Source organism: Excalfactoria chinensis, chromosome 16, assembly GCF_039878825.1.
Source record: "Excalfactoria chinensis isolate bCotChi1 chromosome 16, bCotChi1.hap2, whole genome shotgun sequence".
Lineage (NCBI taxonomy): Eukaryota > Metazoa > Chordata > Aves > Galliformes > Phasianidae > Excalfactoria > Excalfactoria chinensis.
The window spans coordinates 2,678,975-2,693,137 of NC_092840.1; the positions used below are offsets into that span (position 1 = coordinate 2,678,975).

The 14,163-nt window shown below is 45.5% G+C and overlaps 1 protein-coding gene across 2 annotated transcripts in view; it reads left to right on the forward strand.

Moving 5' to 3' along the window:
* Positions 1–14,163, forward strand: part of MORC2 (MORC family CW-type zinc finger 2) — a 30,908-nt gene that overhangs the window by 7,303 nt on the left and 9,442 nt on the right. For both annotated transcript variants that reach the window (XM_072351432.1, XM_072351431.1), the window contains exons 5-12: positions 3,844–3,934; positions 4,643–4,751; positions 5,086–5,245; positions 5,328–5,439; positions 5,749–5,874; positions 9,784–9,863; positions 12,409–12,491; positions 13,411–13,496. In XM_072351432.1, coding sequence (XP_072207533.1) covers positions 3,844–3,934; positions 4,643–4,751; positions 5,086–5,245; positions 5,328–5,439; positions 5,749–5,874; positions 9,784–9,863; positions 12,409–12,491; positions 13,411–13,496 — 847 coding nt within the window. The remainder of the gene's footprint in view (positions 1–3,843; positions 3,935–4,642; positions 4,752–5,085; positions 5,246–5,327; positions 5,440–5,748; positions 5,875–9,783; positions 9,864–12,408; positions 12,492–13,410; positions 13,497–14,163) is intronic.

Consider the following 14,163-nt stretch of genomic DNA (forward strand, 5'->3'; position numbering starts at 1 on the left):
GGAAACATGAAAACTGTTGTGCTGCATTATAGAAATGAGTCAGCTTTGCCTTTGGTTTTCCAGTGCACAGAAGTTGGCTTTGGGAATAGTAGGAAAAGGGAAAGGTGATGAGCAGAGGCCTACTTCATCAGGGGCTGCCAAGCAATTCGTTTCTCATCTCTAATAACAGAAGTGTGCAACCTTCACTTTGAAGGTCTTGTGCTATTCTTTCATCACTGTGATAAAGATCATAGAAAATCTTGGGAGTATGAGAAGAATGTAGCAAAGTCTGTCTCTGTCATGAGCACTAATGTAATTCATTGTTGGGTTTAGAGGGGGTAAAGCCTTCTTGTTTTGCTTTAGCATCAGCAAACAGCACTGCCAATTCACACTACCTTATTTGCATCTTGAAGATCCTGCTTTGAGGAGCTCTGCTTGCCAATGTTTGTACTTACAACTAATCTAAGAAGTTATCTCTATTCTTGAAGACTCCTTTGCTTCAATCGGTTAACTTGATTTTCATACCACTTCTTGTTCCTTTAACTGTATTTTGAAGATTGGAAGCTCAAAAGTGCTTTCATTTTACTGGATGCAGTTAAGTACTAAACTCTCAATCACTTACTTAGATATTAATTTCTTTAATTGTTATGTATGTAAAGTTTACAGTGGTGAGGAACAGCTTTTAATTGGGATCTGTGTTGGTGCCCCCAGACTCCTCCATCACCTGCCTTTGTTCAGGCAGACAAGGTGACGCCTAAGGCCTGCTCAGGTTTGATAACAGTCTTGTTAGGAAAGATAACAACCTCATGTCTGTCTCAAAGTGAGGGGCTGAAAGAACTGATAGCAGACACCCGGTTAAGTTGCTGAGGACCAGATGAGCATGTGCTAAATACTATGAGTTGGTAGTCTCACATAGTGGCCCCTTGAGCTCTAATCCTTATAACAAGGCTGACTGTGACCTCCCTAATTTATCTAAGTGTTGTGAAGCTTGAGTGACTGTAGTCACAGGGTGGATTACTTTGGAGGTGACTGATTGCGATGTCTGCCTCTTAAAGGAAGATGCAGCATTGGCGGAACCTTCATGGTGGTGAATATGCAAGGATTCTGGTCCGTGGTAGTTCCCTAAGCAACCTTCAATGTTATTAACACCAAGGGAGCTTGGTATGCTGACTTGTAAGAGATAAAGCACAGAGGGTGGAGCGGTATATGAACACCATGGCCAGGGTCTTTGATAACACAACAGGGATGGGAACTTGATACTATGTAGCTGTCACCCTGAGTCAGCAATTTTTCATTTTCCATTGCACCAAATGCAACAAAAGGTATGTATGGCTGCACCTGTAAGTAAGGAAATTGTATAAAAATGGCTTAAGAGGAGGAATTCTGGGGAAGATGCTGTCACAGACAGGCTGGGAGGACGTCACTGATTTCTGGGACTGGTTGGCAAGTGGAGCCTCTCTTTCCTCCCATAGGGACATCTGTTGGATGAGCTTCACACGCTTGGTTATACTGAATGATTCCCTGGGGAACTTAGAAATCTCAATAGACTTGTCCCTCAATTTAACATGTTTGCAGGTGGGCTCTGTTATTCTCAGTACTCACACGTGTTCTGCAGACAGTGTAGAACAGAATCATAAGGTCTGTAAGGTTGGAAAAGAGCTCTAAAATCATCTGGTCTAACTGCCCACCTACCACCAACATCGCCTTCTAAACCATGACTTGGGTTGGAAGGTACCATGAAATCTATCCAGTTCCAGTCTCTATAATGGGCAGGGACACCTCCCACCATACCAGTGTGCTCAGAGCCCCATCCAACTTACCTTGAATGCCTCCAAAGGCTGGAGCATCCGCAGCTCCTCTGGGCAACCTGTGCTAGGTCCTGCATAACGTAGGATTTCTTTCTGACGCCTGATCAGACACGTCGCTCAGAAGGGTTTTCTGTCACTGTTCTGTGCAAATATCAGTCAGGACTTAAACAACTTTGTCTCCCCTTTTTACACTTTTAATTGGTGCCCTTATTTGTCTGGAGGTGTAAAGCTCAATCTGCCATGCTCGGGGTGTTCTTTCAGTTTGTTTTTTGTCTTTTCTGTTTAGCATAGCTCACATCGGTGCTCATTTTGTTGCCAGGGAGTTTGTTTTTTACATCAAGCATCTCTAAGGCATGGCGAAAGGAAAACAGTGTGACTAAAATAGTTGCAAGTGAAACTCCCTTTAGAGCCCTCACTCAAAAAGTGTGGAAGAGTTTTCATTTGTACCTTGTTTGTTTGGAGGAGTGTAAGGATCAAATATCTCCCAAAGACCGTCTGGAGCAGAGAGAGAAACGTCTTTGTTCTTCAGGACTTCCCTCTTCAGGGCATCGTTTGAGTTCCTCTGCCCAAGAGAAATTGTATTTTCAGAGCAGTTTTGAATCTCCAACGCTGAATGATAAACCATATGTTCACCTTTTCTGAGCAAGGAAATGCCTGGGATAATTACTCTTTTCCTTTTTTAGGCTTCTAAAATATTTCTTAAGAGCAGTTGTTGATAAAAACTCTTCTTTTGCATAGTAAAAGGGGGCTCATAACGTGCTCTTAGAATGTCTCACACACACCAGTCTGACTCGGTTTTAAAGCTAAAACAATAAAAAATAAAATCCAGACCTCCAAATATGAGATAAGCTTCTAAAGTTTGCTTTCGTTGGCATGAAAGTACAATCGTAGGCTGGAAAAAGGAAAGAGGTCCTGTAATCCTTTCAGAATGTGTATTTGAAATGTCCCATAGACCTTTGTTGTGAACATACTGAACGGAGGGAGCAAGGTTGGTGCGAAGTTCTTCTCTCGTGTTTTTGCCTTGTTGTTTGTGGCTTTAAATCTGAATGCCATTTGCATGGGTAATAGCCTTCTGACATACAGATGGGTCATTTCTCATTAAACCAATGAGCCTCACTGCCTGTGCTGATGATCCTGGCTATGTTCAAACCCAGCCTGACCATTGCCTCCAGCTTTTTGTAGTGGTGGGGTGTAGTAAGGGATGTTCCAAGCTCGCTTGTATATGCACTGAGGATGTAAATGCTGTTAGTTTTCCTGTTTAAACTATTGTTCCTGTTAAGGCACTTCATGTTCCCTTGTATCTGGAATTGCTTTTCATTTCTCCCAGTAAATTTTATGGCAAACTGATTGCTATCTTTGGGGGAAGGGAGAACAATTCCTCTGTCCTACGGATGATATTAAAAGGCTTTGTACCTTGAACAATGGAAGGGCTTGAACTAAAAATGACAGCCCCTCTCAGCTGTAAAGCTGTCATATCCATTAGTTTTGTCCTATGCCATTAAAAATACTCTGACTTTATGCAGTAGTTGCAAAAATAACCTTTTGTTGTAGCAGTACGTTAATTGCTCATAGTGTTCCATTCAAATTCATAAAGAGAAAGTAATTCATTTATTCTGAACTCAAAACCTTTTTATATGGTGACTCATGCTGTACACTGTTGGATCTGTGGTGTTAGTGGTAGCCTTGGAGCTGCAGTGTCCCTGGGCTGAGTTTTGGTTTATGAGCACGCTGGTAATTGCAGTCAACGCAACAGATGATCTCGTTGACATTTTTTAGTTAAAACATCTGTGTGCAGTTCAGATGGGGGCACTGGTCTGATATGAAACTTGGAACTCTTCTTATCAGTATAACAACATCTGTACAACACTTGTAATACAGGCAGTGCCATTGACCAGGGCTGGATAGCAGAACTTCAAGGTGAGACCTTGGCTTGGGCTCGAGGCCTCTTCCATATGACAATCTCTGTGTCACTTAAGTAAACGCGTTCACATAGAGAATGTGTATCCAAGTCTTTGTGTTAAAACAAACCTTGGGTTTGCTCTGTCTCTCATTGCAGATGAAGCTGCCAGCGTTATTCAGTTTGGCAAATCAGCCAAGCGATCGCCAGAGTCAACTCAAATTGGGCAGTACGGGAACGGCTTGAAATCGTAGGTATTAATCACAGCTGGTCTGTGGAGATTAGAGCTGAGATAGTCCGTGTTTTGTTGGCTTTTTTGCATAGAGGTGTTTGTTCTATCGGAAAAAACACGTGCGGATGAAATCTGAATTAAGGATGCCATGTTGGGGTACGTGGGAACACTTTGGACAGGCACTGGAGCAGGGAGGTCTGTTCCAGGCTGAGCACAGTGTTTTGTTGCCGTGTTTAAGTGATGCGGGATATGGGTCAGAGCTGGACTAAGTAGTGAAAAGCTGAAACAAAAGACCCTTAATGTGCCTCTGTCAGACAAATAGTGAAACTGGAGCTCAATAGTGCTGCAACCTCTTACTAGGAGATTCAGCTGGTGCAAGTCAGATGAATTTAGGCTGCATAGTGTGAGGTGTAATGGAGCTTTCCAATCCTCACCTTTAAACTGTGAGTAGTATGAGAGGAAAGAGTGTAGAGAGCTTGGTTTCTTCTTGTGAAGATGTCCAGGTTTAGATGCTTTATTGGAAGGAACGATATATTTAGAAAGAGAGGTTGGTTGCTGGTTTTAAGCCATTTTCTCTGTTATCTGTTCTTGGAGTCTCATAATTGAGCAGAATGGAAACAAACTGATAACTCGGTCTGATTTTTGAAGTGTTTGCATAAATTCTGCTAGTTTGCCAAAAAGGGGCAGTCACCAAATGTGGTGATATTGCCTGAAATCTTTCTCCAGGGGTTCCATGCGGATTGGGAAAGACTTTATCCTGTTCACAAAGAAAAATAACACCATGACTTGCCTCCTCTTGTCCCGGACGTTTCATGAGGAAGAAGGCATCGATGAGGTTTGTACGTAATGAAGGGATATAATGAATGCTGAAATCCGTGTGGTTCTACCTATTGAAAATTCATATACGTTAAGTAGATAATTGAGATGTTCTTTATCCGAACTCTTAACATGGAAGTAAATAAGACTGGATGGTGCAGAAGAGTAACTTGGAGGCTGGAAAAGAGAGATCCTCGAGCATTTGGCAGTTAGGCAAAGAGCTGCAAAATTAAGAGGAGCTCCTGCACTAAATAGGGGCCTGTAGGGAGGGTTGAATTCACTCAGCCTCTATCAGCATAAATGGCATGGAGGGGGGTGAGTCTGGGTTGCTCCTGATACAGAGCTGTTCGCAGGTCATTGTCCCATTGCCCACCTGGAATGCGTGGAACCGAGAGCCTGTGAGTGACAACATGGAGAAGTTTGCTATTGAGACAGAGCTGATTTACAAGTATTCCCCATTCAAATCAGAACAGCAAGTGATGGAGCAGTTTAATAAGATCCGTGGTGAGAAAGGTATGTATGTATGGTGCTGGTCATGGGCGGGGTGGTTTGGGGTTTGAGTTGGGTTTGTCTGATCAACTTGTTACATGCTTAGGTACACTGGTGATCATCTTTAACCTCAAGCTGATGGACAACGGGGAGCCAGAGCTGGATGTGACTTCTGACCCTCGAGACATTCAGATGGCAGAAACCCCCCCAGAGGGAACGTAAGTGTGACTGATGTTACAGGCCCTCGGATTCTAATCCAACTGTGTGGGGTTTGACTGTATAGGTGAGGGCTGTCTGACTATGTCTGGGCTGTTCTTAACTGAAGAAGAATTAAGAGGGGAAAACTGTGAAGGAAAGAGGAAAGACAAAAAACGAGCACTCTGATTAAGGAGTCGTTGATTACTTGGGGGATTAATTGAATGAGTCATCTTTGAACTATGTGGTTATAACAGGGAGAGTGTCTCCCAGTAGTTCTACAGGGAAATGCAGAACAAACTGCTTAGTTTCTATAAACATCTCCCTTACAGAAAGCCTGAGCGCCGCTCCTTCCGTGCCTATGCTGCTGTGCTGTACATTGATCCCAGAATGAGAATCTTTATAAATGGGCACAAGGTACAAACCAAGAGACTTTCCTGCTGCTTGTACAAGCCAAGGTAAGTGTTAGAGCCAAAGTCTGCTTACACATGCAGGACCTTTCTTGCAGAAAATAGCATTTTGCTGTCTGGATGTATCCTACGTAACCCCACATTGAAGCCACAGAAACAGATCATAAGAGACAGGGATGTCACACAAGACAACGTCAGATGCCTTGTATGGGTCCAGACAGATGATGTTAATTGCTCTTCCTATATTTATCAAGGCTGTGACCTCATCAGAAGGCCACCAGATTTGGCAGGCACAGTTTGCCCTTAGTGAAACCGTGTTGGCTGTCACCAATCACCTCTTTATATTCCATGGGCTTTAGCACAGCTTCCAAGGAAATGTGCTCCAATGTGTTGGCAGGCACAGAGGTGAGCTGACAGACCTCCAGTTCCCCTGGCCTTCCAATTTTTAACAGGACAGAGAAATAGCTGTGGTGCATCCTACAACTGCACAGAAAGGAAACTACACTGAACACTTGGAATAGTTATTTTGAAGTTAACTTTTACCGGTGGCTCATCGAGGTTTGAATAGAGATTGGGAAAGGCTGTTCCCTGTCTTCCTTTTGAATTCCCTTAAACATGGCACATCTGAAAGTGAGACGAGGTGTCAGTTGTCTTAAAAGAGAATATAGAAGGTTATAGAGTTTGAGCAGTGTGGGCCCACCATCAACTTCCTGCGTGCTTTTCCTAGTTGCATTTAGTTGTCAAGCTGCCGATAAATGCCCTTTGAACCTGGCCAATTTTCAGCTTACATAACTCTGCCTGTCAAGCTCACACTTACTCAGCTTCTTTAATTAGAATTTGGAAAGTGGTGTCAGAAACTTGAGAAAAGTCAAGCGAGATTGCATCCACTGCTCTCCCCTTCTCAGCCTTTTCACTGTCAGAGGCAGCCAGAATGACTTGACTCTGGTTTGTTTGGGAGCATAGAGAGGGGAAGCACATTGATGTTAGGACGTTCCTTTGGAGGACAGTTAGTGCTGTAGCACTTGAGCTTAGATGTTTGTGGCAGAGCTGCTGTAGTCTAGGCCAGTTTACTGTTGAGCTTTCCCAGCCAGCAAGCAAGAGATGCTGTGCTGAGTGTTCTACATAAGGGCTGTTTGCTAATCTCTGTGGAAGAGTCATGATACGAATATGATTATTCATATCCTCCTAATTAAAGGCTGCTTAAGTACTGTAATGGAATGGCATTCGTCCATCAGAGACACACCTGTCCATTTCCATTGGTGGATTTTGAAGGAAATGTGTTACAAACTAGTTTGCCAGGCTAAATGCAGGCCGTTACTTGATGGTGAGCTAAGAAATGATCCTGACTGTGGTCTTTTTACATCTCTTGGTGAGCTTTAGGCCAGGTCTTTCTGCTTGAAGTGATCATTTCATGCTCTACATTGAACCATTCTGCTCTGAAGATCTGCTGGGGGGGGTTCGCCTCCTGAAGACAGTGAATTCACTCCCATTTGTAGGGCAGTAACTCTGTTTGTCTCCATCTCTGAAGGAAGATCCTTTAACAGTGACTTGTCTGCAGGTTAGTCTTGTGAGAGAACAAAGAGTGGAAATCTATAATGGCACTCAGGGTGTTTAAATGCCTTTACTGTGCAAATCTGGGTTTTGCAGCCCTTGTTTTGCTCTCCTTCAGAAATAACAGCTTGCGATCTGAGCAGGATGTTTGTTCTTTTGTCACCTGTTCTTCCTGAACACCCTCCTTCTGTGGATTGATCATCAGCTACCAGGTGGCCTTCCCTCCCATTCAGGTGGGAGAAAGAGATCCAGGACTGCCAGGGAAGCAGTTTTTCCTTACAAAATGTCTCTGGATATATTCTGCCTATTGCTAGAGTTCAGTGAGGCCTCATGCAACCTTTCTGGAACCTGTGATGTCCAGCAGTCAGGAGCCAGGCTGCTTTTGTGCAGCTCTTTCAGCAACATTTATAGGTGTGATGCCGCAACACCACGCTCCCTGGAAGCTGCTTTCATCTCTTGAACAGTTACTTCATCTGTTGCCTCCCACAGTCACTGTTTCAACTTGTTTTGCAGCACAGTACGTGCAGCTAGAAGTAAGCAGGCTGTTCTGCACATCATCTTACATGCCTGCTATTTGGGCAGGCGGTGATCTCAGCAGGCATCGGGTTCAGGTGGCTGCAGTAGCACTGCATGCTGCTTTGTTTGCCTTGGCTGTCTCTGTGAACTGTGTGCTATTATCATACCATGTGCAAGAGAGTTTCCTTTGCAAGGACACTCTAGGATGATCACAGTTAACATCTTGAAGGCAGGAAAGTGTGGATTTCTTGTCTGTCATGCTTCTCAATGCATATCTTTTTTACACCACTTGAGTGTGAGCTTTCCTGGCTGTAGCTGAAGTCATTTGGCATTGCGAAATAAAGCAAAACTTAATGGCTGGGTGTTTTTTTTTTTTTTCTTTCTGGAATTGTTCAGTCTCTGGGACAGTTTATCTGGAACCAAATCTGTGTTGTTCTGCTCTTGGGCTATTGAACATTCCTGCAAGTAACTGAAGCTGGTGCAGAGAGCAGCGCTGGGAAGGTGGGAGTGGAGCTGGAGTGACAGCTTAGTCTGCCTGTCTGGGTTGGAAAGGAGGAGGTGTACCTTGCTTGGTGAAGCAGTTGGTCTGTGATCATGCCCAAGTACTTCTCTTATAGTTGTAGAATGGCTTGGGTTGGAAGCAACCTTAAAGATCATCCAGCCTGACTGAGAACCGTTGCAGAGCTGGGGCTGCAGGAGCACTCTGCTGGCTCGCATCCAGCTTCTTGTCCACCAGATCCCACAAATCCTTCTATGCAAGATTGCTCTCAAGGAGTTCTCCCTGTCTGTACACGTAGCTGGGATTGCCCCAACCCAATTGCAGCACTCTGCCCTTTACATTCATATGGGTCTGCTTCTCAAGCTTGTCCAGATCCCTGTGGATGGCATCCCTTTATTCTATCATATCAACCACACTGCTTAGCTTGGTGTCTTCAGCACACCTACTGAGGTACTCTCAATACTGCTGCCTGTGTCACTAATAAAGATGCTGAAGAGCACCAGTTGCAGGACAGACCCCAGGGAGGCACCCTTTGTCACCAGCCTTCACCTGAACATAGAGCTGTTGACCATAACCTTCTTCCTCAAGAGTCATTTGTTGAGATCATTCAGCTTCGCCCTGTTCCCTCTCACCCAGGAACGTAAGGCAGAATGCAGATGATGCAATTTAATTGTGCCAACGTGTGGACAGCAGTTGTGTTTTCCAAAATGCGTTCTGGTTCTTGGCTCCAGGTAGCTTAGATCATCCTCAAGTAGGTCTGAGCAGATTGCACAACCCAGTACCCGACTCTGCCTCTCCTAACGTGGTTATTTGATGTGTTGCGCTGTATATTGAAGGTGAAACAAGCCATTGCAACTCAATAACACTTTACAAGGTTGTAAAGCAGACGTGTCCTGAAATGCAGAAGCTGCAGCTTGAAGCTGTGTTCAGGCATTTCCCGTGCTGCGTTACAGGCTTTGAGCTAACTCTGCCTGGAGGTGCGTGCTGTGAAACTGCACGTATGGACATCTGTTTGCAGGAGAAAGGAAGGATTATTTATGTGGGGTGAGAAGTTTCACATATACATTTGGTACTCTTTTCCCTTCTGAAGAAGTTGTTCTCCTTCATCTTGGATTCCTTTCAAGAATATGAAGTTTGTTACACCTGCCCTGTGTAATGCAGGAGGGAATGATGTAGCTGCAGTTACTGCTAGAGCATCTGTGGCTTAAAAATATGGCCTGAGTACTTCCAGAATGCCCAGTTACTGACTCATAAACCTCCTCCATTTGTTGTGTATCTGTTGGGAGGGGGGAAAGTCAAGTAGCGTGTGGGGACTTTGTTTTGTAAGAAAGTGATGAAATCTGGCCTTGACCTTACTGCTGAGATTGCTGATGGTGTTTTGATCGTCACAGGATGTACAAATACACTTCAAATCGTTTCAAGACTCGTGCAGAGCAAGAGGTGAAGAAAGCAGAGCACATGGCGAGGATAGGTGAGTCCTGAGGGTACACATGCATCCTGATTCTGCTGCAGCAAAGGGAAGGACGAGGCTCTCATTGGGTATCACCTGAAGTTGTTAGTTTCTGCGATCTCTGTGGTTGCAAAGAAACTGGTTACTGTGGGTGACGTGAGACTTGCTTCTGTGCAATGGAGGGAATTCGTGTTATTCCTATAGGCCTCTTCCTCTTGGGGATGCATGTAACAGAATAACCCTCGAGCTGTGCGGCGAAGTACGGCCCAGCACGATAGATGGTGAGGTTTAAGCAGTTGATCCTGTGCCTCCGTCCTCACATATGAGGGTTTTTTTAGACTGGGGCCTGTAGCCAGAGCAGGTGTTCAGCAAACTTGCATTCTGCTCAAGAAGGCCACAGATCCCGTGATTTGGAAAGGTTTCTTTCTTGCGGCATTGCACGAGGCCTTCGTGATGTTTGAAAGGTGAGCTTTAGTGCCTTAGCAGTGAGGAATTCTGCCATTCACTGTCCTGCTGCCAAGAAGGAATACCAGCACTGAAATGGATATCAGCACTGAAACACACTCACCTTCATCACCAAAGCACTTCGCTTTCTCCAGTAGGGAAGTGAGTGCTAAACCTTGTTCTGCAAGAACTGACTGCGTTAAGTCTTCGGGGCTAAAACATTCCTGTAGCATTAACCTCAGCTGCAGTGGCACAGATCTCATTGCTTTGCTTTTGGGAAAATCAGTTTCATCTTTGATATTCTGTTCCATATACCAAGGGCTCTCTTTCTACTGCTGATAGAGAAGATGTAATTTTTCCTTATTTCCAGTCTGTGATCCTACATGTGTCACAGTCCAGAAATGAAGACATGGCTGGTATCGAGGACAAGGAGAGAACTCCTCCTTCTCTGAGAACCAGCTTTCCTGCCTCCTGTGATGAGCTGTACCATCCACATCCCTTGGCAGGCAGATGGATCTCTACAGCCAGTCTGGGACGCTTCATTGAGGCATTGCCATTTTCTACTTCAAGAGATAGTTTTGAAAAGCAAGCAAACAGAAAATGAGAAGAGTTATGTAGGTGTCCAATAGCAGAAGTCATTAAGAGCTGTTTTCTGAGCTTTACATTCCTCCAGAGTATGTTGGTGCACTGGGTGCGTGGCTTGGCAGCACTGTTGTTGTGCCATGCCTTTCCTCCCCTTGGAGGATGTGAATGCTAAGTTCTGTATGCTTGTTGTCCTGCTTAGGGCACTTGGTTTTGTCTCTTTGGGCCTCTGCTCTCAGACCTGGAACTGAAGTGTGCCTTGTTAGACGTTCCTCCTAAGTTGCCATTGCCTTAATGCAGCAGACATCAGCCTATGGGCAGGCATCCCTCTGTTCTCCCCATCACCTTATGGGCAGGCATCCCTCTGTTCTTCCCTTCAAACCTGGCTGTGCTTAGTTTGCCCACTGGTACAATTTGAGCTTAGATAGAGATGGAATATGTGAGTGGATGCATTTTTAAGCTGTCTCCAAACTTGTGTTGTCCCATTTAGCCAAGCTGGGTGCACTGTGAGGGCACTGGGTGTCACGCAATGCAATTAAGCTGTTCCTTGCTCAACAAGTTACTGTGACCCTCGGGGGAGCTAAGGTAGCAGAACTCCAACAGAACACAGAGAAGAAAGGAAAGGTGACAAGTGTGCATTTCCACATGTAATCCTGACCCAGCACTGAGGGTGGTGGTGCATCATTGGTAACATCAGTTCTGCATCAGCAGCCAAAATACCTCCGTGAGATGTACGGTGCAGGTGGCAGCTGCAGCTGGAGGCATCCCCTGCCCAAACAGGGCATGACTTGCCGGTCCACATTTACCGTGGGGCCTCATAGTGTGTGGGATGGAGAAAAGAGCTGTGTTCCAAACAGTTAGTTCTTTGTCCGTACAGCTGTAAGCACAACAGCCTTCTGACATGAAAGGGAGTATGAGGGAGGATCACAGCCAATGTGCTTTTGGATGGGAGAGCATGCAGATGCAAGGTATGCATTGCTAACTTGCAAGAGCTGTTTGTGTCTCCATTTTAAGAGGGAATTTCTCAGCTGAAAATGAAGTTTGTTGAATGGATCTGAAGTGGGTGGGGGTGTGGGGCAGCGTGTGCCAGCTGACCTGCAGCCATATTGGTAATGCCTAAAAGAGGTGGGAAGAGGAAGTTCTTGAAGGTGGTAAAATTTGTGTATGTGAAGAGCATTGGACATAATGGTCGGGTTTTTTTATGTCCTATTTTGTGTATAGCACAGATTAGTACTCTTTTTCCAGGCAAAATATAGTGAATAACGCACACCTTTCTGAGTTGTGCTTTCACAGATTTAGCCCTGCCGTTGTGCCAGCGTTGACTGTGGCCTCTGCCCAAATGTAAAGTGCTTTGTTAATGATCATCTCATATGTAACGTGTACCTTCCTGTGTTGCTCCATCGTCTCTCCCTTGTCCAGGTTAACCCAGCGCGGGCTGTCTCCGCACATCTGTTAGCGCCAGTCGAATGCAGTGCTCTCTCCACTCGGTGCCTGCTGATGTTGCTGTTGGTTAATGTTGCTCTTTCTCTTGGTGTTTCAGCGGAGGAGAAGGCTCGGGAGGCAGAGAGCAAAGCCCGCGCGTTTGAGCTGCGCCTCGGGGGGGACCTTACACGGGAGTCCAGGGTGAGTCGAGCTGCTCTGCCAAGCTGGGTGTTGGGCATTGAAGGAGAGGTTCAGAAGTGTGGCTTTGGATGGGAGAGCGAACTGCTTAGCACCTGCTGTTAGCACTTGGGTGTGTGAGGGGAGCAGCTGGTGACTTCTGTTGGAGATAAGTTGTCAGCAGTGTTCAGTCATCAGCGGTGTCATCACTGCAGGACGTGCTTAAGCGCGTCTTGTTTTCCAGCCCCAGTGAGAAGGAGGCATGCTGATACTCAGTGCACACAGCTTTCAGTATCTATCAGTTGGCAGGTGATCCTCTGCCAGTACTGGAGTTCTACTGGGAAGGTGCTTTGATTTAGTGCTCTTTTTGAGGCTGAGGGAATGCAGAGTATTGGAACAAAAGTAAAACGGTGGGGATTTTATTTTCCTTCCTTTGGATCTCTTACTGCTCCTGCCGTTTCATCCTCAGTTTCCTCAAACCATTGTTAGGAAGTTCTCTTGGTTTCCTTCTGATGCTTCCTCTCCAAGCTGCAGCCCTGTGGGCTTGGAGAGGTGGGAAGGCCGAGCTGGGAGGGAGCTGCCAGGTGGTGCAGCAAGTGGCCTGAGCTTAAAATTACTCCTTAATGACAGCTAATGAAAAATCCAGCACTGCAGTATCCCAGCTATTTCCCTTTTGTGTCCTGCCCTTCACCCTGTGCCTTTGGTTAGTTACATTTGGATGCTTCCTTCTAAGCAACTGTGAAGCTGTTAAAGCAACTCAGACAACTGGCACAGCCCTGTATGTTTGGAAGTGCTAATTATTGCCCAGCACAGCTGGCGGATTCTTTACATTTGGAAGATTGGTGAGATCTTTTTGAAGAGGGGGAGGGAGGAAAAAACCTCAGGGGGCTGAGTGCTCCTGCATCTCAGAGCAGCAGTTTTACCGTGCCGTACGTGTTGGCAGGTGATGTTACGTCAGGTGCAGAACTCGGCCATCACCATGCGCCGGGAGGCCGACGTCAAGAAGAGGATTAAGGAGGCAAAGCAGCGGTGAGTCCGAGGCAGCTGCAAGCTCTGATCTTCTCAGCCTGTTTGTTCCACGCGCTCCAATGATTCTCCTGCTTTATTTCATGTAATAGAGTGAAAAATCCAGCTCAAAGCTTGGGTGTCTGCGGGCATCTGTTCAGCCACAAGGATTGAGTTGGATTTTCGGGTTGCTCCTGCTGTTCCCCTCCTTAGTTTCTGAAAAAAGCATTTGAAAGTGGTTCCTTTTTCCTTTTTTCAGCATCAGCTTTTATCATTCTCCTGCTTGTCTGCTTTGCATTTGTGCTGCAGATTCAGGGGAACAAAGGCTCGCCATCAGCTAACAGTGACATGACTTTGCTTGGAGTTGTAGAGGTGTTTCCTCTGAGCTCGTTGAGTTCTGTTGCAGTCCTTGCCACGAATTCCTGCGGCATTGTTAGAACTCATGGGAATAATTAACTCTTCGTATATGAGCTTTCTGCCTATTTTTCATATGCATTTCACAAACCCTAATAGCAAATCTCACAAAGTAAGGGCTGATTAACAGAAAGGCTGATTACTTACAGCCAAGGCTGATGGTGAGCGTGGTTTGGGGTTTGTGTGTCCCAGGTCTGTTCCTGGCTGTTTGTTTTGCATCCTGATTTACATCCCTGCCTGGGTCAGGACTATCCCACACTTGCTGCCAGAAACGAAC